General features: G+C 38.6%; 1 protein-coding gene across 1 annotated transcript in view; it reads left to right on the top strand.

Moving 5' to 3' along the window:
- Nucleotides 1-24611, top strand: part of SLC15A5 (solute carrier family 15 member 5) — a 35184-nt gene extending 10573 nt beyond the window's left edge. Inside the window, exons 4-9 of the mRNA XM_075727879.1 lie at nucleotides 1885-2105; nucleotides 4669-4855; nucleotides 9620-9808; nucleotides 14306-14437; nucleotides 22496-22604; nucleotides 24467-24611. Coding sequence (XP_075583994.1) covers nucleotides 1885-2105; nucleotides 4669-4855; nucleotides 9620-9808; nucleotides 14306-14437; nucleotides 22496-22604; nucleotides 24467-24611 — 983 coding nt within the window. The remainder of the gene's footprint in view (nucleotides 1-1884; nucleotides 2106-4668; nucleotides 4856-9619; nucleotides 9809-14305; nucleotides 14438-22495; nucleotides 22605-24466) is intronic.
- Nucleotides 24612-25004: the final 393 nt, after the last annotated feature.

Below are 25004 nucleotides of genomic sequence, written 5' to 3'. Positions count from 1 at the left end.
AACTACATCATTGGAAAAATACTCTTGATAATGATTAGGCCTATGTGTCATTCAGGTTGATTTTTGAACTACAGCTTCAAGCAGCTTTATCTTCCCAGTTTACTAGATCTTATAATCTGCTGGAATTCCATGCCGAGAAACACAGCTAAATAATATAGTTGTCTGTTTTGCTTCATACAAAATACTGTTTCCTAGGTAGTTGACTGAAATTATATTAAAGAGGGCCTCAGCTGATCCATTAGAAAGGCAGTGGAATGTCAGGATTTGTTGTCTATTTCAGTCTTTTTCTTCAAAGAGAGTAAGAAGAGTCTGCCCAACATCCTCCATTCCAAGGGCAAGGAGATGGCTGTGGCTATCTTCAGGACTAGGTCAGATAAACCAGGATACAGTCATGTTGTTGCTTTGTTTGAGCTGCCTGCTAGTCTTGTCATGGGGCACTCTGTGCATCTTCTGATTTCAGCACTGACTGGGTTCAAACCCTTGTAAAGCAGTAATAACAACACTTTGCTGGTTTTAATTCCTTCTTTGTGAATGTCTAACTTCAAGCATACGGCAAAGCAAAAGATTTTCACTCCTCTGACCTAAAACATGTAATTACTATCTCTGCCAGTGAATTGAGCTGATACTGACTTTTTCTGCTACTTTGTTTTTTACTTCTGAAAATAACTCTGCTTTGACAAGAGCCCCACGTCCCATTTGTTTTCTGGTCAGCTTCTTAGTCAAGTCACTCCGGAAGTCTGCATATTTTTCTTCTAGTCTTCAGATTCAGTCTTGAACTAGTCTAGATCCTAAACTTAAACATCACTTACAATGAGTGGTAAGAATAGCTGCCTAGTATAGTCATATAGAACAATAAAACCTGTACCAACTCTCTGTGTTTGCAAGCTATGATATGCTCTCTATTTCAGATTTTATTCAACAGTGCCAGCAGTCTACAGGTTAATGCTAAACAGTCAGAGTTTTAAATGTTAGTTATCTAATAAAATTCCCTTTCTTAGTACTCTAGAGCAAGTGCTTCTAATAGGTGTCAGTGGATATTTCTAGAAAATAATTTCCATACCAGAGATAGTAGGGATACTTTTTTCCCTCTACCATCTTCTTAGTTCACTGTAGGTTTTGGAAAGTATTTATTTATAGATACCCCAGTTGTTGTAGTGCTTCAGCACTCTCAGAAAAGCAGAGAAGTTCTATAACCCCTATTTGCGTGGATCGGCAACTTATCAAAGGTAAATAGATCTGCATTCCCAAGCCTGAAACTAACACTTTTATCCTTGTTTTAGTTCCATTGCCTCTGAGCCTGAGAACCAAGTTAGCAATTCCTGAACCCAGTAACCAGTGGGCAAATTTTAATATGCCAAATACTAGAATGGAAACTTCACTCCCACAGGATGCTACCTGGAAGTCCTGATATATTTCTAGCTTTGAAATGCATCCATGAAAACTCTCTTACCACCCTTCTTTTGAGCTGCTTTTCCCTCTCACTTCACTACTACCCTCCCCTTGCTGGACTTCAGTGGACATGCAGTATTTCATTACTGTCTTGAATGAAAAACTAACAACATTCAATCAATAGAAAGCAAAGTAATACTTTACCTGCTCAACCACAGCAACAAATTGTTGTGGTGTGTTAAATAAATGGGAGCAAAAAGCACTTTTCTCTGTGGATGTTGGGCTGGATTGCTTTTGTAACAATTAGGATGTGAACCAACTGGCTTCCAAAAAAGAATGTTTTGGAATAAATCCAGATGGTTATTGCCTTCCTCCTACCCCAAAAGACATAAAGATGAATATATCAGATTGTATTTACCCTCCCAAAGTGATTTGTCTTGTCTTGTTTATTTTCTCAGCAAGTAAAACCGTACCAATATCTCTGATTGTTTGCAGACAGTTCCCTGCTGACGACTTTTGGGGTAATTGCTAGTGCACTGAAAACGTGCTGCATGCGATATCGCTACTTTAACGGAGGCATGACAAACTGGCTAGATCATGCCAAGGAAAACTATGGTGGTCAATACAGTGAGACTCAGGTGGAAAGCACAAAGTCGCTTGCCAGGCTCTTCCCGTTGTTTGCTTTCCAAATTCTATACAGGATGTGTATTATGCAGGTGGGTACACAGCTTTTAAACAAAAATCTTGAAAAATACTGTGACATGTGTTTACTACTATGTTTCTAGGTGCTTTTTTTTCTAACTGTTGCTTTACCAGCAGAGCAACCTTGCAGAGTAGTTTTAATTATCTGAGAATATACCTTGTTATATCCTCTCATCTTATCAAATAAGTAAAATTGAGTTGATCAAGACTTGTGAAGGAGCTTGTGTGACTGCTTGCTACTTATTTGTCTGAAACTGGCTGAAACATCTAGTGCTAGAGTCCTGTGCTCCTTGTGCTGCTGTGTTACAGTTATCGGAGACTCAGGCTCAGCATTCTTTTGAAAAAAATTAATTTTCCAATTTCTTGAATATTCACTCACTTTTGGGGAGAGGTAGAAAATCTTTATTTGCTCTTTTGGTTGCATATTTCTCTTACTGTTTTGGCAGGATTATGTGGGTAGCGTACCTACCGTGGTAATGGGTGGGTTTCCATTTGTGGAAAGAAACAGTCCTTTCACAGCCTCTCTATCAGGCTACATGGTTCTTTCCACTTCTGAGTGTGTGTATGTTATATGCATGTAAATGTGTCAAGAAGCTACTTAAGCTGACATGATTACTTCAGATTCATTTCTGTCTGGATGATTGTGGCTAAGCAGGAGTTTGAGGTAGCTTACCCCTTGGCAACTGGCATAACAAATTTCTGAGCTGGCTTGAAAATTCATTTTTACTTATAGGTGTTAAAATGCTGCTTAAGGAAATTCTTACAAATATGTAGTGTATACTGTTTTATTGATACTCCCTCTTGCCATCATTCTACTTTCCCATCCATCTGCCTCATTCTTTCTCCTCTTCCCTCCCTGCCCCCCCCGCCCCCCCCCCCCCCCCCCCCGCCAAAAGCACAAAAACCCAAGCAAACAAACAAACCCCCACCCTAAACAAACAAATGCACACATATGGCCAAGGCTATGCATTAATGACCAGATGGAAATGAACCAGATATCATTAATCAGAGTTGTAATAATCAGGTATATATCTAGAAAAGATAGAAGTATTTGCACTGCTGAAAGAGATGACTTTTATTCCTTCGGCAGAATTTCCGATAAGTTTAAGGCTCTTTCTTAGACTAGGCAATAGATCAGTATCTTTTTTGTAAAGATTAATAGTACTTTTTCCATATTATTAAGTTAACAGCTTTCAGTGCCTGTGATTCATGTTGATGATATTTTAATTCTTATTAAGAAGTCAATTCTGATTTGCAATAGGCAGTGGAAAGAAGGAACCAACAAAATTTGGCTCAATTCTGATCTTGCATAGTTCTGTTGCCATTTATTCACCCTTTTACAATTTATATCTTCTTTTGGAGGTGGAATGTAAGTGAAAAATATTTTTATTAACAGCTAGCATTTGAGTAATTCTTTAGCACTGAACAGACTCCCAGTGAGTAGGGTTGACTATAACCATTGATGAGAAACCCTAGATGAGCTCAGTTACTAACTATACATTAATTTTCAGACAGCTATAAAGCAGTAATATTCTACCTGGATTTGGCATTGCCAGTCATGTTGAAGAGCCATGCAGAATACTGCAGGAATCCAGAACTCTCTAAAACCAGAAATAAAGAAACCAGTTCTACATCCAGCTCTGTTATGACTGTACACTGTGAATTGCTCAAGTTCCCTCTCTTTCCTTTCCCATAAGTCTGTAAAATGGAGTGGATTTTAACTCCCAGCCGCACATAAAATTGCAATGCTTAGTTAATCAAGCTTCCTCAAAAAAACAAACTGAAAAATCTGCTGGTAGAAACCATTGTGGTTTGTTTGGGTTTTGTTGGGGTTGTTTTGTTTTGCTTTTAAATAAACTCAACAGATCTTCTGTAGAGCCTCACACAAGCAGGAGAAATTATTTGCTCTTGAAGTGAGAGACAGTCTTACAAATTTACTTAATTTTATACCCTGATGACTGTCATTGGTGGGTTGCTCATCTGACTATTTGTTTTCTTCTGGTTTTTATTCCCAGAAGTAGAAGGAAGTCCTTTATATAGCTGCTATGGTTGTCAGTCACATTAAGCTGGTTCTAAGACTGTGGCCAAATCTTCTTTTCCTATAGCTTTTAAAGCCATGTGCTGGCAAGAGTGTCTTAAAAATTACTCCCACCTGGAGCACACAATCAGAAGTTAAAAATAACCCTGCATCTTGCTATTCTAAAATTATGTTCTGTTAAGTGCTATCTACGAAGAAGTAATGACTAAAGTATTAGGCAGAACCGTTTAGTATATTGGCTGATAGCTCTAACTAGGAATGTTCAAAGAAGCTAATGAGCTGCTGCTTAGATTTCTTAAACTGAGGAGCAAATGAAATAGAAGGAAAATGTTACAATCTGGCAGAGAATGAGAATGACGCTATCTGAAAGGCTTTCATCATGAATGGCTGTTCCTTTTGGTCAGCAGGTATTTGGTTTACTGTGACTTCTTCAGAAGGAAAAGAGTTGGAGAAGTTTCCAAATATAGTAAAAAAAAAAATCTTATCCAAGAAAGGTAACTGGTGTACTAATGGAGTGGGTTTTTTGTTCTTCAATACAGATTCCTTCAGGATATTATCTCCAAACCATGAATTCCAACTTGAACTTCAGTGGATTTGCCTTGCCAGTTGCAGCAATGAATGTGATAAGCATTGTGCCACTACTGATTCTTGTTCCTATTTTGGAATGCATTAACTCATGTCTCTTTAGTTCCAAGGACACTGGACATTCTCCAACAATTTACATTGGTACATATAAAGTACATGTGTTTATACAGTTTTGATACGTATTCTGCTTTTGAAAGAGAAACTGCAGTAGGTGATGGATGATCCTATACAATTGTTTCTGACTATGAATATTAAGATGGACTTGTTTTGGGATGACTCTCAAAGATGGATATGTTTCAAAGGAATTGTTGAAAAGACAGTCATGAAAAAACATATTAGATATAAAGAAGAAAATAATAGCTTTTCTTTAATACAGAGATTGAGGATCTTCTAACAAATAAAAAATTTTGAGACACACTCACAGATAACTAGGAGTCATCCTAAGGAATTGGTGAGAGAAACAGTACTAACCATTTAGGCTTAAGACTTACTCTGACTTGGTTCTCTTCTATATGTTTGTTTATCCATTAACTTTTGGAAAGTTAATTTACTTTGGAAGTCTTTTTTGGGGATGGCATAGTCCTTCAATTGTTCTCTGATACTGGAGAAATGTTCTGTTGCTCAAAACGATGAGTTTGGATTTAAATAATTAGGTTATGAATAAAGGCTTTGTTTTTCTTACACTTTTATGCATCAACATTAGGACTGCAGCTTATAAGAGTGAAATTGTATTATCATTGGTACAGTTTATTCCAGTTTCAACCCAAGTGAAATGAAAGTATCTAGTCTAATTCTGTGTCTGCAATAGCTGTTTTTAGAACTGGTGAGCACAAGAAAACATACAGGCAACTAAGTAAAACAAATGGATGCGTATCACTGGGCTGCTGTTCCTACTGAGCAGACTGAACGTTTCGCAGGTGGAAGGTTACTTGGAGAGGTACAGCTTTCCTCTCTAGTACTAGAATTTTCATTTGAGTATCTAGTATGGCATAATTGTCCAGGTATTTAGTAATTTTATTTATTAAAATCCTAAACTGAAACATACCTTACACTAACTTAAAGCAAAGAGGTATCTACAGAGGTGAAGTATTATCTCTTTCTCATAGAAGTGGTACAAAGGAGTCTTCTCTGTTGTGAGTCCCAACGTTTTCAACAGTAAGCATTGTAAACTCAGGCTTGCAGATTGGCACTCATTTCAGAGAAACTCATAGCCTAGAAGTAATGATGGCTTTAGTAGGGGTTGGGCCTCCTTCCATGTTTTTTTCATGGTGGTGTTGTGGCTTTTTTTCTGTTTTTTTTTTTTAATTACCCCAAACCTCTTATGTTCTAGGATCTGGAAGAACCCTCTTCAACCCTCTTCTGATATCAGCTACATCTGATATTCACTTAAAACTATCCCCTTTCATAGATACTATCATTAAACTTCCTACATTTGTTATCTTCCAGCCTGCATTACCATCTGCAGACAAAAATATTTATAAACAACTATTTTCTCAGTGTGCTACTATTAATTCAGTGCCCCATGGCAAGCAGCACAGTGAGTACTGACACACACAGAGGTATTAATCTGACTAAATTAGCCTAATTAAGAGTGTTATTAAGTTTTATACAAACCAGATGCATATAACCCAGCAGGTTGCAATTACCATAGTTTTTAAAATAACATCTGCATTAAAACACAAAAAGCACATTCAGATAATAATTTTCCTTAAAACCATGGAAATTTCAAGTTAGTATTAATGTTCTATCCTGTTACATTGAACAGCAGTAAAATATATGCAGTGATTTATTCTTAATAGCTTCATTTATTAAAATAGCCTCCTGTTAGGGGTGATAAATCACCTGAGGCATAAAAATACCTGTGAGTACAGGCGATGGCTTTAGATATCCAAGTATATGACTGCACCTGCAAATATGGTAGACCTCTAAGTGCCAATATTTTTGCCAACAGTTAATTAGGTTCACAATTATTTTCAGGAACAAAATTGAAAGTATAAATAGACTGTTGGTGTTAAGCCAGACTATAACTATATTTTAATTCAAGTCTTGTAGGAGGATGAAATTTAAATAGTTTTCTGGAAATTTTCAGTATGTTAAGAATAACAGTTTTCAAGGATGAACCATATAGACAATGTTGAACTGAAATATCTGATGCTCTGTAATAAGGATCTACATGAAAACTCTGATCTATGTTGCTTTCTCTATAGTTGTTGGTTTATTTGTCAATTAGGTATGATCTAAAAAACATTAAAATGTTAAAGTGAATTTAGATTGTGTCCCAAATATACTGAGCAGCTGGACCTCTTTATGAAAAACATCAGTATTCGGTAAACTTAGGGTTTTTCCAGTTTCATAGTTGTGTGCAGGTATTTTTAATATATTTTATGCTACTTGATTTAGTCAGTAGTATAGAAGATTCACCAGAGAACTGAAGGTGTGTGTCTGCTGGGTAGCTGTCCATCAGCTATAGGCAAGAGGCTCTGGCTGAAGTACCTGAGCCATAGAAGTTCTTGCTCTAATATTCTTAATGCCTGATTATACTCAAATGTCTTGTAAGTCTTGGATTTACTCCATCCAAGAGTGATGTGGGGAATAGCTCTCTGTACAGTACACAAAAGCAAGCCTCCAGTCCAATGTCTGTTTTGGGTGATTTAGGAGTTGATGATGACCATTTGTCCCTAAAAGATGTTCTAGTTTGAACAAGTATTAATTTCAGGAAAGCTTTTTGACCTGTTTTACTCAGGATATGAGATTAGGTAATCACAAAGGTCCAATACAACCTTAGTCTCTAGATAATATAAACTACCTTGCCCTAGAATCAGCCCCAAGTGTTCCTAAAACAGCCTGTTCTCCTGTAAAATCAAAGCCTCAGATGGTCATTCCAAACTGCTTGTTTTAAAGAGGACTAAAGGGAGAAGAGGTAGGAGGAAACCAGGTCTCCATGGCTCTCAGTTTCTTCTTCTGCCACATAATGTCTTAAAAGAAATATTACAATTGTTGGGCATTCAGAGGTTACTTTTTCTGAAATGTTTTGGCTTTTAGTAAGGAAAATGCTTAAAATATAGCACTGTGTAGTAATATAGAACTGCTTGAGGTTTCTTTAGTACTAACATAATTTTTCACTAGGAGAACTCTTGCTTTGGTAGATTACACAAAGCTCCTTGAGGGCTTTATACCTGGCCTCGATAAGGTGCATTGGCTAGAAAATGCTGTTGAATTCCCTCTCATCATCAATTTTCAAGCAATAATTCATTGGTGCTCTTATTAAGCACTAGAGGGGCCTTAACAGCAAAACAGTTTCCAGGCCTCCGGTTAGGTGGCAGGGGAGGGTATTTAAAGTTCTGAAAATGCAGGAAAACTGTGCTGATGGAAGGGTGTGAGAGTTTGTTGCTGAAAGAAGAAATACAGATGCATGCAAAAACGCAACACAGCTAAGGCCACTTAGCTGTATGAGTTTTCTGCCTGTTCTGTCCTGGCACCCAAAGAGACAAACCTTATATGTATTATAAATACAAAATGAAACAAAAGCCTTTGAATGTTGACATCAAATCTAGTAAGTGTAACAATTTCCAGTCATGAAGTGAGATGAGGTTTCTTATGGGGAAAGCAGTGCACAGTCCAGGTATTTGAGCCAAAGCTGTCAAAAGAAACCAAATTTTCACACCCGTACTTACATTATAGCTTAGAAATGCTGAGAAACCACAAACTTAGTCAAAATCAATGGGAGCTCAAAACATCAGAAGTATAAATGTTTCAAGTTCAGCAGACTTACTTGAAAACTTTGCATTCTTTGTGTTTTTCTTTTCTGAGAGGCTACAACCATTGCATATTGTCAACATCAAGACATATAAAATAATACATTTAAATAGCATCCTCTATGCAATGTGTGGTGAAGTGTGTGGTCTATAAAATAAATCTGAGTTTATTAGAAGCTTTTTCTTGCGTTATGAGGCTAAACATAGAAGGTGTATTTCCTGACCTGTGTGCTTGTGCAGTACTTGTGCCTTACCACTAAGGCAGGCAGTAAGACTCCATGCATTGCATGTGCAGTAATATATTGAAATGTATTATGGATCCAGTATGTTATGGATCATGCAGTGGTACTTCTTCAGGACAACTGAAGAAGGCAGGAGGCAACTCTAGTCCAACGGTTTATGTGTAAACACTTAGAAAGCTGGATATTCTCTCTTCCAGCAATGCAGCTCGTCTCATCCCAAACTGTTAAACAGTCCAGCAAATGCACTATCTAACAAACTTTCAAAAATAGGTCAGGAGAACTCTATGGTGGAGGGAAAGGGGAAAATGTAGGAATGCTTGATCTCCTGAGGTGTGATAGATATGCACTGCTGATCTTTTTCTCTCACATTTACCATGGCCTGCAGCCTTAGAAATCCAGGACTTCCACTGCCTGCACTACTTCTTTTTGTATAGAAAACAAATGGGTAAAAGATATGGTGTATGTGTGTATTTCAGAATATTATTGCTGCTTGAATAGGAGCATTTGCCCTGCTTGGTAGTCTTATTCCCACCCAATCTCTTGTGGTATCTGGAAGGGCTGGCACCTTTTCTTTCTCTCCTCTTTTTCTTACCATCTCCAATCTTAAAAAAAAAAAAAAAAAAAAAATTCTTTGTGACTTTGCTGTTCAGGAAAGTTTTTCCTCTCATTTATTCTGCATCCCTAAGTTCTTTCTGTGTTGAGCTGGTGTCCCTTTCCCATATCTTTAGAGTTAAGCTTGTGGTGTAGCAAGTACTCTTTGTCCGTGTTTGTGCCCAGAGAGGATGTATTGCGGAGGGGGAGGAAAAGGGGAAGCTTCTTTTGCATCTCCTGGGACTGTGCTTCATTCTAAAGACATGATAAGCCTGTAACTACAACCTTGGTGAAAGCTTTCTGTGCTCTTTACCCAGTTGTAGGTCAGTTAACTGCTGCACTTTCCGTGATGGTTGCTGGCTTCTCTGAAATACACCGAAAGCACTTCCCTCAGGTGGAGCAGAGGCTTTCAGAGGAGGTTCTCCTGGTCTCCTCCATGCCTTGCTTCCACTTAGCTCCTCAGTACATCCTACTTGGAGTGGCGGAAGCTTTGGTAACTCCCTCCTGTAAGTAAAATCTAATAGGCTAAAGTGAGAGTGTCCTCATTCACAGAGAATTATATCAGCTTCCTAAAAATAATTGCTGTCATCTGATATTTTATCCCTGGCTCTCTTCCACGGGCTTAATGAGCAGATCTGTGCTTTACCTGCTTCAGAGTAGCATAATTTGTCTTGCTGGCTGTAACTCAGTGAGCAATTACATTGTTCCAGATTAAGTGGAAGGTGACACAGCCTGGTCAGGACCCTGGGGTGTGTAATCCACTGTTTGGTGGGGGGATGATTGGAGCGGTAGGACTCTGGGCTCAGATGCGCAACTAGTCTTGAAGCTGAACCTGCTTCAGATGGGGGCTGGACTGGATGAGATCCTCAGGTCCCTTCTGACCTGAACACTTCTGTGATCATTTTCTTGAGACAGAACAAATACGCACATGACAGCTGAGCTGTGGTTATGGTCTATGAGCACTTTTAGGCCACAGTCAAAGCAAGGTGAAGCCATTTAGCTTAACCCTTTTGATTTGTAGACCCAGCTAACAGAATTATTACATGTTTTTCACTGACGCAGAGCATATGCAGGTGGGTAACAATTCAACTGACAGGCTAACCTGGAGAATATTGTAGGCAGATGCAAGATTTTTGTTTGTGCTCCAATGGGGAGTCATGTGAACACGCCTGCACAGAGCATCATGCTTTAGTTTGTGGCATGGAGCCAGAGATAAACACTCCTATTTTGCAGAGCACCGGCAGAGCTTAGCTCATGCCTGCCATCCGTAAATTATGTAGATGTAAATTATGTAGATGTGCTCTTGATTGTGAGTCTGAACCTTCTCTCCCTTCCATAATTTACTTATCCACATCTACACTGACATTCCTGAGGCTTATTTTCTTCTGAGAAGCACGCAGAGTGCTTAGCAGTGTTTTACCTTGCAAAGCTTAAAAAAAAGTTAGTATTACAAAAATAATGTAATCAGCATTCACTTAAAGAGACACAGGTAAAGTAATTGACTACCTGATCTCTGCAGGCATTTAATTCTACAGGTTGAGTGTCTATTGTTCCAGTACAACCCCAGAAATGTTCAGATTTTTATTTAAGAGCAGGAAATAACTTCGGTGTCTCAGCTTCATTCTTATACTCTAAGACTACTGAGAGCTGTGGGTCACGGTCTGTCACTAAAAAGGTAATTTTCCCTAGTTTTAAATACTTGGCACTTTCATAATGCCTCTTCATCCGATAGCTCTCAAGTACTTAACTGAGACAGGTTTCTAGGCAGGTAATGTGGTTTCTAGGTTACAGGCTAAGTGTAACTGAAAACTGTGACCTTCTCTGTTTAGCTTAACAAAAAAAAAGGTTAGGAGGTGGCTTGCTTACAGTCTTCTCATGCAGAAGCATGAGAAGAATATTGCTGGTAGAATAAGGCTTTTTAATCTAGCACGCTGGGACACAACAGAAGTCCAATGACTGTAAGATGACATTAGCTTTTAGAAAAGAAAAAAGCTCTGTCTTCAGAGGTTTTTTTTCTTTTTTCTTTTTTTTTTTTTTTTTAATCTTTTTAAAGGATTGTGATTAGAATTTAGAATCATAGAATCGTTTAGGTTGGAAAAGACCTTTAAGATCATCCAGTCCAACCATTAACCTACACTACCAAGTCCACACTAAACCAATCAAGGGTAGACTAGACTAAACCATGTCCCAAAGTGCCACATCTACCCGTTTTTTGAACACTTCTTAGGAAGGAACATCTCTTAGGAAGAAAAGTTGTCTTCCCCATTTAAATAAAGATTAAGCATCTTGCTAAGAGCTGCAGTTAGAGGTGGGAATCAAGAACCCAGGTAAATGGGAATTTGAGATTTTCATGTAGAAAATTAAAGGTAGGTACCTAAAATAGTACTTTACTACTGTAGTCGGTGGAGATGCAGGCCTCCATTCACTTGCTGACACATAGGTGTCTGGCACCGTTTGTCTAGGCTATGCATGTGGGGCAAGCAGACTCTTCACGGTACCTGTGTGGTCTCCAGCTGCTGCTGGAGAAGAGCATGGTTTTTCCGTAGGACTTGCACCTTATCAGACAGCCCCGTGCAGATGGCTAAGGTGCACTAGAGCATTTCAGGCAGCACTGGGCATCTATATTCAGGCTACTGAACTGAGCTCTAGGTTTCTACTTCAATTTGAACTGAATTGCTGTTCAGGAACCATTCAGTGGATCTCCATGGATAGTAATGACAGCCTAGACACTTAAATAGTTGTTTCACCTTTCCTGACATTTTACTGCCTTTGTTATGCAGAAGGTCAAATTCAATTATCATAATAATTTATTTGACCTGAAAGTACATGATCCAAGTTGAAGAGAGAAATGTTCACACTTGTAATTAGAGGGAAGAGAGGAGATATCTCATTTCTGAAGTGCTTGGTCAGAGGAGCTAGAATTGGCATATTGAACTCTTTATCTACATTTGAGCCCTGATACTTACAGTTGTGTTTATATAATATATTTCATTATCTTGTTGATAGGAGTTTTATATAATCATCTGCTTCAGGTGGCATCTCTTAAAATAATATCAGCATTTAATGTTTCCCTAGTACTGAGGTAGCCTTTAAAAAATAAAATAAAACCATGATAAAATAATTGCTTTCCTCTGCAATGTTAGAATGTAAGATCTCTCAGGCCTCTGACAGCTTGAATTTGTAACCTTAGCTTGTTTAAACTAGGAAACTACTCTTTTAAAACCCAAAGATTTAAAAAAAAAAACCAAAAAAACCCAAAAACCCAAAACCACAAAACTACCTAAAAACCAAAGAACACCACAAAACCCCCCAAAAAATACTGCCACAAAAAAACTCCAAACAAACAAACAAAACAACTCCATCCTGTGGGACAATATTAGTAGACATTTGCCCCCACAGTGCATGAGATTGCTGGTGATGGGCAGCCAGCCTGCTGGCCGCAGCAGCTGTGTTACTGCCAGTGTCCAAGCCGTCTGGTGCACTGTAACTGCTTTGCCCTACAAAGGGTTAGCAGATTTGCACTGTTTGGTGAAGTGCTGCAAGAATATCATCTGCCCATCAACATGTCTCAAAGCACTTAGAAAAGGGAAGCCTTGTAACTAACAGCTCTGTTAGTTAAAGGATATATTGGGGATCACTTCACCCACTGATGAAATGCAATAGTCTCCAGGGTGAAATGCAACAGCTGTTTAATAGTTCACAGCAGCACCATGGGAGAAGCGAGGAACGGAATATACAATTGAAGCAGCGGGGGTAATTTAGGTAAGTAGGATGCAATTACCCAAGCAGAATTTGGCCAAGATGCATGTTTTGCACCCCTGCTTTTAGAAGGGAGGAATAACCAAAAACTTTTTAGGCTCTTAGTGATTCAAATTAGCTAGGACACTGACCGTACAATGTTTCAGACTGTACTGTTGCATCTACAGATGGTGTCCCAGGCTCACCTGCTTTATCTTGCCCTCAGGCTTTTGGTTCCTATTGTGAACAAGGAAAAACCACTGCCCATGGTATTTTTTTTCTTTTCTTTAATATGTTTCCAATGCTCTCATTTGGACATCCAAATTAAAACGGGTGGAAGATGGTGATTGCAAAGTTTCATTTGTATTCAGAGATGCTTCAGGCAACTCAGCATCCAAATAGGATCCTCTGCTGACAAGTTTCTCAAGCTGGAGGTCATTCAAACTCAACTAATAAAGTAGGTTGGGAGACACTACAGCTTGGAGAACAAGTGTGGATGGGGGCTCAGGGTGTAAAATTAGGAAACAAGGTTTTGATAATCAAGGAAAGTGACTCAAAAAGAACAGCTATCATAAAGACTTACTGTTACTCTAACCTAGTTTAGCCAAATTACAACTGGTTAGATTATTTGTAGTCATCCATGCTACAATGGCATGCCACAGCTCCCCCTCACCACCAAAGCTGTTGCTTCATCTGGTTTAGTCTTCTGGCAAGAAAATGAAGAACGACGTCTTAAAAATTAGCCAGTGACTCTGGGGGTTGTTCTGTGGGGTAAAGGAGCATTGCCCAGCCTTAAGTTAAAGTAAGGTAACTGTCCACGTTAAGGTAGAGCTCTGGATTTTGCAAGTATTTACTAGTGGCCACGCTGCATTGGCTCTGGCATACGAGGTCCCACTGTCCTGCAGTTAAATATCCATCTGCTGTCTTCACGCTTGCTGACTGTGGTGGTGTTTCTCTTGTCTTGCTATGCCTGAGGTGAAAAGGTGAAAGCAGTTGTCTGGGTGAAAGATTTTTACGTACCTGTGGAATATCAATAGTTGTATGTGGGATCATTTATTATGGATATTCATTTAAACAGTTTGGATAATCCTCTGTTAATAGGGTGCATACTAACAAGTCTGATTGCCCTTCTGCAGCAAGTACTTCTCCATGTAAAATACGGAAAGTTCCTATTAGAGACACTTTGGATTTTTTTCTGTCTTGTTTATCTTCTACCATAATTTACTTTTTTTTTAACCTGTAACTGTATCTGCTTCCTTTCTAAGGTTCCTTACTTTCATTCCGGCTTGTGCCAGAAAGAATTAGAGGGATTTCCATGCATTTTTTAACTCTTTTTAATGGAGCTGGCTGCTTTATGGGAGCTTTCTTTGTTCAGACAGCCCATGCAGGCACTCAAGGTAAGAGTATGCTCATGACCAGTGTTCCTGAGCAGTTTTCTAATATTGATTTGAAGAATTAGGCAGCAAAATTAAAGGGGATGCCAAAGTTTTATTGATTTGCTCTCACAATTAAGATGGAATTAAGATAGGAAATAGCCTTCCAGCTGTATTCATCCAATTTTAATGAGTCATCTTAGTTTTGATGGTTGGAGTAATTAGAGGATGGCATCTTGCAGGAAGCCCTCACCTCCAATCTCTATACTTCTGTTCTGGAAGACAAGAAAAACAAATTGTCTAGGAAGGACCTGTTCATGTTTTTGAAGAAGTACATTCATGTTAGCCATGTTTACGTGGAAGCCTCTGGCCATGAGAGCAGATTAGTGCTTCAAAGAATGGAGAACATGCCTTTCTTTCTGTTCCACAGTGTTGTAGGGGAAAGGTGGTTGGGTTGAGTGTTTCATAGCTGTCTAGGGAATTTGGTACCCTAGGCTCACTACTTCTGTCTTGCCTTTTTTACGTTTCTCTCCTTGCCCAGCTACTGGAAGAACTAGATTCTGTGACAATATGGTCTCACTGTGGTTTTACCCATTTGCAGATGAATACTGCAATTCACAGAGTTATTTCAGATTCAGCCTGTTGCGGAGTATTTAGTGTAAGCCCTGAACTGGAGATTTTTCTGGGTTGCTGACTTTCAAGATAAGACTTTAAGAAACTCTTGGCCTTTTTCCTTTGCTGATGAATCTTTGTTCAGTACAGAAAAGAGTTTTTTCATAAGTAAATTTAAAAAGTAAAGTACTTGAGTTCTTGAACTGAAGGACAGTGATCCCTTTGTTCACATATCTGAAATAGTTCCCCTTGCTGAAGCAGTACTTCTAAAGATGCTTTCCACTGATAAGCTTCGTTGTTACTGCATTACAGAGAACTGCTCTCTTGAAGAGCACAACTGCTGGCCCTAATGCACAACACCATTGCAATTATCACAGCTGCAGAATTTTGTAACTGCTCATGGTTAAGTTTTGGGTTCTTCTCTTTCCTACATAAAGAACCATGTAACTGAAAAACAAGGGGAAGTGGGTTTTTTGAAAGTGTGACAAGAAATTTTGATTCCTACTTGCAAGATCTGAACAAATGAATGGTTCTTTGACATGCAGTGCTGATTTTAAGTTAACAATTCAATTAAAATTTTATTGCAAGGTATAAAAGCATCACCTAGAGATGGGCAAAACCCAGGAATGCTTACCCAAATGAATCGGGCAAAGAACTATTAAGTACCTAGGCATCCAGTGTGGAGAGCAGAGCTCCTTGAATGTCTCCCAGTGGAACAGACTTTTTTTCATTGGGTAATATGGGTTGAATGAAAGTAACACTTCAAGAAAGACCGTGTTGCTGACTTTTTTTTTCTTCCCCTCCCCCAAATGTATGGAAATTATTAATTTTGATAAAGTTGAAATATTTTGTTTTAGAAAAATTGACATATGTTACTGTAATTTAACTTTGGATATAATTAAATATTTATAAATAAGCATAATGTCAACATCAAAACATTTTGATTATGTTGTGCCACTATGTCTGTAATTTATTCCTTTATAGAATATTTTTATACAAAGCAATAGAGTAAATAATTTTTTGCATTTGATTTGCAATTCAGTAGATTTTTGTCTAATTTTATATCAAGGTGATTTATTCTTTTTCTGTAATCTGTATGAAAACATTTAATTGATTCAAAAAAGAAAATGTTCATTTCTTGCAGAAATACTGTTTTATCAGAGCCTTCAAATTCTTATCGTGGCTGGGAGCAAAAGGCCTGAACTCTCCAAATTCTCCAGACTGCAGTTGCCATGTTCTAAGCCTTTTTGCTCAAGATTTTTGAGCAAACTGAAAAAGTTTCCTGGCTAAAATACTCCTCACTTTTATGAAGTTGGGTGGCAAACTTCTCTACTTAGCTTTGGAAAAAAAAAGGTATAACTTATGCCTTTATTTAACTTTGTCAGACCTGCCATTCCTGTAGATGGAATTGACCACACCATTATCCTGGGCAAAGGTCACCCTTAAATTTTCAAGGGATTCTCTGGCGGTCTGTATTCAGATTAAGGTGCTGTACTGGGACTGAATTAGCCCCTAAATAGGGGAAGTCCTCTGCAAAACCGGAAAAGCTTTAGAGAAAATATAGTGAAAAATGTTTAATGTTTGCTCTGTTGCTCTAGTTAGAAGCATTAGAGATTATTTTCCCCATTAGTATGTAAACAACATATTATTGGGCTCTCACATTTTATTTCTAAAAATAAGTTGAATCTCACTGGGTATCATTTTCCCAGTGTTCCCTGCTTGAATGAGGTTAATTATTCCAAGTTACCACAATTCATGCAATTCACAGCTTGTAAATAATGGAGATATTCCTGCATCTTCATTTGTGTTATAATGCTTCAGACTGAAGACTTAGAGTATTGCTCTACTCATCCCAGCTAGACTTTTGTCCTGCTGACTCACAAATTAAAGTAGTCTTTGGATCAGACTTCTGGAGCTGGGTATAGACTATAACAAAACCAAAGAGGCATTTAGGCATGGTTTTGTTTTTCTCCTAGTTTGACAGGAAATGTTATATACAAAATTCTCTTGTTCCATCTGTATTTTTTCCAAAATTTTCCATTGTGCTTCTTGCAGTGTTCTTTGCTTGTGATGAAAAGCTTAAGTTAAGCAAAATAATAATTTTTTAATTTATAAAACCTAATGGTTACCTATGGAACCCTCTGAAGATGGCAGCACTTCAGAGAATAAGATTGTGAACTCTCTTAGGTCAAATGACACAAATGAAGCTCATTACTCACATTTGGTATTTCTTTCAGCTCTGTTTTAAGAGCTTGTAAAACATTTGGTATCCGGACAAGTTATGGAACTGGGGGTAAAGCAAATCAACTGGAACTTCCTTCCCCCACCCCCCCCACCCCCCCAAAAAAAAAAAAAAGCTGAACTGATTTATTTATATTGGAAGACCAAAGTTCTTTCTCTTTTGCTGAAAGAAGATGATAGTGTTTATGCAATGGTTTTGTAAGATTTAACAAGGCTTAGTGTGCAACTCTCAGGCTATGGGTGCTTTTGTCTTGTCCCATGATTCTTGTTTCACTAAAACCCGAGCCAAGACTATTTCTGGTTCTCCCATCTCTAAGCAATGAGATCATGTTTGCCATGAAGCAATTCAGGATGCAGTGAAGTAGATCCTCCAGTGTGTATTTTGAAGTGCTGTAGCACAGAGGGTGTTGACAAAATTTAAACATTTTTATATCCTATTTCATGTCACTAGTTTAGAATTTTATTTGGGTTTTTATTGGCAAAGTTGATCAGATATCAGTCACAGTCAAAGCTGCATTAATCATTTTTAACGCATCTATGGAGGATGGTGTGAATATGATAAAATAAGACTTTTTAAAAAATCTGACGAGTGCAAACAGATGACGGGTGACAGTGATATTTTCAGTACAAGCTGGGAAACTGCTTTCTTTTGGATCTCTTACCTCTCCTAACATTTTAACAGAAGAAGATGCAAGACAAAACCTGTCCTCCTATGCCAATCATTTCAGAATACATTTCTCTAAAAATATTAACGTAAATATGTAAGGGGGGGAAAAAAAAGGTCAGAGGAAGGAAACTGTCCCAGACACAGTTTTCCTGCTTGTATTTGGAGAACAGGGTTTTGGGTTTTTTTGTGGATTTATGTTTTTTTCAGTTTGTAGCCTTGTGTGATTCTAAATGCCAAACATGATAAAGCTAAAGGATATTTCTTGCAGTCCAGATGGTGGTGTCCACTGGTGCCTACTTAGCTAATAAGGATTAGAGGCAGACTGAGACTTTAATTTGGATTTGATTAAACACTAAATATATGCCCACTAACTTGATGAAATGATGAAAGGCAATACAATCCTAAGATATTAATTAAATTTTTCTATAATCATAGTCTAGGTCACAGGATAGCTGTAAAAATGCGGGAATCATACAGAATAGACCAGCTTCTGGAATGTGACTGTTTTGCTCTGTCCTCTGTGTTTTCCCAATACTAAAATCTGATGGTGTTATTCTGTGAACAAACTGAATGCCTTCCTATGCAACTCTGGGGCTTGTTGTGAATCCCTTGAGAGCTCCAAGAGTGCCATCATAGTGACAGATACCTTGTGTGCACTAGTATATGTCAAAGACAGGCTTACAGCCCTTTCCACGTCGTCTTTGATGGCTAGTATTGCCGACAGTTTGTGGCTGTCAGTCATCCACCAGAAACAGCCCAAGAAAGTGTTTTTGTCCGTGTCCTAATCCCTACTTCACCTATTTTTCTGCCTCTGTTGGTAGGATCAGGTATTTTCTCTTGGTGTTGTATAATATTCCTCCCTCTTGTACTACCTGAGCATTTTTGATACAAAATCGATAGGACTGCAAAATATCAGTGAAAGTTTACCAGGCACTTTATTTCAACGACGTATGGTTGAGGAACTGACTGTACCTAGACTTAATCTTCTAATTTGTTCTAAATTTGCCATCAAATGCATAACCAATTCACCCCTAACCAATAAGAAAAGGCTTTTTAAAATATACACAGCTAAAGGAAACTTCTGATTTTCTGTGGTGATTCATGCTACAAAGTATTTCCATTGTTGGAATAAAAATGGAACTCTGGAGCTTGTTGTAGAAAGTTAATTCCCAGTGAACAATTATCTATGTGACAAACCAACCTTGTAATTGGCACTTCTGTTGGCAATCTCCATAGAAAAGTAAAGGATTGACAGAACCCAAAAGCAGTGTCTTTTGGGGGAAAGTGAATTGTTAGCATATTGCATGTTGATTCAAGGGTGAGAAAGTGCTGGACTCTTCAAACACAATAGTGCCCAGGGCATCTTACTCCAGCAAAAACAAACAAACTGGCCCAATAGGTTCCTGACATTCATGGCTGAGAGTAAAATCCTGAAAGTATGAACCCCAAACCCAGTCAGTGGAGGGTGCTGTAGTCTGCAGACAGCTTGTGGAAAGTGTTAGTGGGGTAAGCCGTGAAAGCGTCTAAAGGGAGTTTTGCTGCCTGAAACACATGGCTGATGTTTTAACACCGACGGCTGTTCTCCCAAGACTTCCTGCCAGCAGAGGATTCTTTGTGCAATGAGTGTAAGTAGAAGTAAATGTAGTTCAGGTTTATCCCCTCTTTCATGGAAAACCAACTTCCATTTGAAAAGGAAAGGGAAAAAAAAAAAAAAAAAGATAAGTAAGTGGTTTTGGCTAAAAATAGGAAGTGGTTACATTGATCTTTGCTGTATTCACTGGTGAAAATGCGTATCAGCAGTAAGATAAGTCTGGATATCTCTAGGACTGCTGCCACCCCTGTTTCTCTGTAGAGAAAAGCACCCCTGACAAACCTTGTTGCCCGTCACTGAAAGGAAAAGAAAGCCTTGCTCCTACCTCTTGCTTTGGATAGAGCAGTAAACTAGAGAGAGAGAAAGAGAGAGACAGCGCTATGGGAGCTGGAATCTTACCATGCCCAATCTAATTGTGTCCCTGCCTATGCTGTTGCTCATTTATAATATGGGATTTTTCCAAAGGCTTTGTGTTGTTATTCTGGCCTCACTGTTTAAACACTGGCAATCACTAAAAGAAGCAGAGAGGAGACAGAGTAATGATCTTTGACCCAGGCCATGGAGGAGACCAGTGGTGAAGTGGGGGCAGAACCCAGATCTCTTGCTGGGCTGCCCTGCCACCCTGGTAAAACCAACATTCCCACTTTCAGCATTTCAATATGGTGCCTTTGCTAGTGTTAAGACAGTTTCAAAGGTCCGTTTTCCTCCGTTCTCTCAGAAGCTGCTAAATTCTTCTTTTTTTTTTTTTTTTTTTTTTTTTTTTTCCTTTTTATCGCTCAGTGCTATTTTTAAGTACATATTTTCTGTTCAGGTTTCATTGTAAATGCCGTTCCATTAGGAAGCTCCTGCTGCTCATATAGTTAGCCTAGCCGATGTAAATAACCTAGCAGACAGTGTGAACTCTGCTTTGACAAGCTGTAGCGCCGAACCCCATGCGTGCTTTCTCTTTCATCAGATACACGCGGTCTCTCTGTGACTTCTATTGGCCACTGGGGGATGTGAAATGAAAAACTACCTGATTGTGAATTATGACAGTAAAAGTTTATAAGCTACTAAAATGAAGTTATAGCACCTAGGAGCTCAGTCAACTGACAATGTTAAATGATACGTTTTAAAACTTGCTCTGAGATAATACTACAAAAGGAACCGCGCACGCAGAGGTGAGGTGGTGCCGCTCTGTGACAGGCAGAAAGGTAACGTGGCACGGAGCAAACTGCAGAGGAGTTAGGGAAAACTGCTGCACTGATGGCAGTTGTTCTCTGTTAATCCCAGGAGAGCTAAAGGTAACTGCTTTGAAAAGAAATGTGTTTACAACTCTAAGATGTGGAGGAAAGAGAAAAATGTAAATATATGTGTGTGAGGGGGTGGGGTGTAATCCTTTGAATGCTGGCTCTCCTGGGCTGTGGAAGTGCGCTTTCTCTCTAAGTAGAAAATTTTGACAAGCTAAGAATGGCATTGGATGGCTAAAGATGGCATTTAGTGGCCAAAAGATCAGTTAAGGCTATCAGGTTTGTATAGCCCAGCTATGGCAAAGGCAGCTGGTTTTCCTCCTCTCCCTTTTAGGTCAATCAGCTGGTGAATAGCCACTCCATTTAGGTGGGTAGGATTTGATGCCAGACTTGGAGGGAGCAAAGAAAGGCGACATTGATGCTGGTGTTTTAGTTCAGATCAGGAGTGTGCTTTTGATCTGAATCACCTGATCATCTCTGATTTGCATCACAGAGGGATCTTGGAGCACAAAACACCTGCATTCCTTTTGGATCGAACTAAACTAAAAAAATGCTCGTGCCTGATGTGTTCCAGCTGTTAGTGGGAACTGGTCTGATGTGCACACCCCTACGTTGTGTATAGTGTGGACATCACATTCTCAGCACCAGCTGTTTCACGCTCTGTATTTGCTCCTATTGCACTTCACTACTTGCTAATGAAGACAGCATCTCTTTCTTCTTCAAAGACAATAAATACCTGTATTCCCAAATAATGCAGAAGGTCATTACTGCACTGTAGAGCTCTCACTGATATTCTGTATCTACTGTAACTTCTTTTTCACCTCAGTTTTATGTTTTTGCTGTAGATGATTATGGTACTTCAGGTACTCATTGTCTTCAAATGCAGAGTGACTGGGGCTGGCTTTCTTTTTAAGCATCTTGATTTCCATAGTTATTTACTACCTGAGCTTGTTTGCAGACTTGTTGCAATGGACAACATCAAAAGCAATACAGTTACAAACTAAAGCACACAAGAATACCAGCAGGGAAGACTCTGCGTGTATATAGGTGGTACTGTCCTCTGCTGAATGGAGTTCAAGCTGCCAAAATGTCCCAGACACTATTCCCAAAAGCCTTGGTAGAAAAAGGTCTGATTCATGCAAATAAATGCTGTGTGCAAGACAAGAACATGTTGCAGACTCACAGCTAAAGGCTGTGAAAGAAAGGTAAAGAAAGGTAAAGTAAAATGTCAGGTAGCGCCTGGTAATGGAGCACCATCCAAGGCACTGAACAAATGCTTTTTATGCTGCTTTTTTTTTTCCCCCCTTAAGAATGGCCTATTAAAAGCATGAGAGGTGTGAATAAGGATTTCTAGAGATGACCTTAATTCTAGCTCTTCCTAAAATTTTCATATTTGACATTTATTTAGCTATGTGCACAGGATAATATAGAGGGAAGACCGCCCAATCATTATAGTAGTAGCTGCGCAGAGCCAGGTTTTCCAGGACACTTCAGACTTGTTAGAAAAGTTCTTTAGTTTCTCTAGATCTCTATTGCCTGCCTGCAAAGCAGGAGCAAAGTACACTGTAGACTCAAAAAACCATAGATGCTGTGACAATGAAGTCTGTATAAATAGCTACAGGGGGGGTTCAAAGCACCTGCTGTGATTGTGTTTTATACAAAGTTTTCTTCGTGTCTTTCATATGAGCCACGTCTCATCCTGCAAGGTAAACTAATTCTGCTTCAAATGTCTGCTTTGCCAGGCAACTGGTTTCCACACTTGCTACATGAAGGTAAATTGGAGAGATACTTCTTCTTCTTGGCTTCCTTAATGATGGTGAACACCCTGGGGTTCTGGACCATTGCACACAGGTATGTGTCAGAAAATGAAAGCTTAATGTTTCATTTGTAGATATGGGTAGAAATTCTGGCAAAACCTGTAAACTAGTGTGTAATAAGGAATTGGTAGTGATAGATCGTATGTTATTGTTCAGGGTTCAGACTGTAGTATTTTTTGTCTGCCTTGAGAAGAGATTTTGCAGGAAAAATTATGTGGTAGGGTTAAAAAATGTAATTAGCCTTACGTATTTAAGCGGTATTCTTGATATAAAAATGCTTTGAAGAAAGAAGAGCATCCTATCCTTTACAGAAGGATAATGTTGGCATGGAGTTTAGATCACAGCACCAAGATATCTCGGTCATGGAACTGACCTCCACTGCACTTGGCTTTGTGCCAATATACATAAAAAAAATGTTGCTGTCATCTCAGTGAGCTAGTATAGGACAGCAGGCGAAGGGATTGCAAGGAAACAGCAGACCGCTACTGGTTAATGCTGTATGCAGTGGTTTCAACAGAATAACCCTGAAATGCCTTCTGATACTTTACTGGGCAATGAGATAAAAGCAACTTTCTGCTGGAGGCAATAGAATTGCTCAATTAGCCCCCCCACAAGAAGCAATTTTATGCCACCTATAGAGCCTGGGTTTAATGCCCTGCATATTGCCTGTAAAATGCAAGGAACTCACAACTGCAATCCCCTTTTACATCCAGGGTGGTTTGAAAGTTGGCCTGCCTCCTGTATTCCAGAACATTTAATAACAGTTAACTTCCTGTTGTCAGCGTTATAAGTAACAACTCGTAGTCAAGAACAGGGAGGGAAGCAACCTGTGTCACCATGAGTGGGAAGGGTCACGTGTCAGTGGCATTCTCTCCTAGACATTGGGCAGCAGTTCTATGGAAATCTTTCAGAAACCTTGATGAAGTAGTGACTTGATGATGACAATAATAGAAAATTTCCAAGGGCAGTGTACTTCTAGAACTCTTGAGAAAAATACTGCTTTTTTTATTACATATAGCACTAACTTTGCAGCACCAAAGATTATCATAGTGTCTTGTCAACTATTTCATTGTAACCTGAGAAACAAGTGTCCATTCATTCCAGTGGCTAGTTCTTGATTCTCTTCTTTTAAATGTGACCCGAGCCATGATTAGAAATGTTTCTCCTGCATGTGCTTTGTCTTCCTTTTATAAAACAGGATTTTATTCTTCTGTAAAATGAAGTTTTCATTTGTGACATTTACTGCTGAAAACTAAAAGATTTTGGTTGTCAAAAAGTGGCCATAGAATTATGTTGAACTCAACAAATAATTTTGCCATAAATTAATATATTTTATCAGGAAATTTGACCTCCAGTCATCCTTTGGGGAGAAAAAAAAAAAAAAGGGTGTTTTTTAAATTTTATTTTAAATTGGTATTTTGCTTCAAAGGTACCTCATTTTTCAAAAAGACAACCAAAACCTACATGAAATGTGGTTTTTTGAGGTCAAATATAATTATAATAAGAATAAGAATTGTCCCGAGGGGAGAAAAAAAGGGTGAGGACTATTCAGATAAACACTGATTTAGCATTGGGGGTAAATCAGGCTTTAAAACTCTGAATTAGAAAAAATACACTAAAATTTCTCTGAGGAAAAAAAATGTTTCTCTTTTAAATTTGTTAAAATTACATGGTACAGCTATTATTAACACCTGCATCCCATTTGGCACTTCTCATCCTGAAGTTCTGAAAGGTTCTGGGAAAGTGCATATCACTGTCCTATTTTTTTGGCTGCTTAGAAGTCCAGGACTCAGATGGCATTGTAACTTGCAAAATATTACCTAATAAACAGTGGGTGAAGCTAATCCCAGAAAGGGTGATTATTTTAGTATTTTCCTTCCCTATCCTCCCTCCTAGATACAACAATCTGAATCAGGAATACACCAATGAATTCAGAGGAAGTCTTCCTGAAGAAAAACTTTTGAAGCATGAAAAAGCCATCAAGCATTATGGTAGCGTCCTGGAAAATTCTCCCATTTTGTCTCCTATGGAGAAAACGTGATAAAATTTCACCCTTGTTGACTAAATTTTGAGTGTGTTACCAACCGGTTTTCTAATGATAAATTACCTAGCATACTTAAGTGGAACTGCCAATGTATTTATGAATTATTTTAGGAATAATAATGTTGTCATAGGATGCTGCGGTGTCGTAAAGCACATTGAGGATGAGAGCTCACTGCTTGGCATGGTTGATGGAGAGAAGCTTTTAATCTTTATAGGGAAATAGGTATCCACATGTATTTGTACTTAGTAATGGTTCAAAATTAATAAACTCATGTATACGTTTGTCTAGCAGATTACTTTGTGACAGTATCATTTACAAATAATTTTGGAGTCTGGTATTGGCTGGTTGATACTGGCAAAGGTGGGAGACTTGTGTGCTATTCTTGGCTCT

The sequence above is a fragment of the Pelecanus crispus genome, chromosome 1, assembly GCF_030463565.1.
Source record: "Pelecanus crispus isolate bPelCri1 chromosome 1, bPelCri1.pri, whole genome shotgun sequence".
Taxonomy (NCBI): Eukaryota; Metazoa; Chordata; class Aves; order Pelecaniformes; family Pelecanidae; genus Pelecanus; species Pelecanus crispus.
Note: the sequence above shows the minus strand (reverse complement) of the source record. Positions and strands in the feature narration are given on the sequence as shown.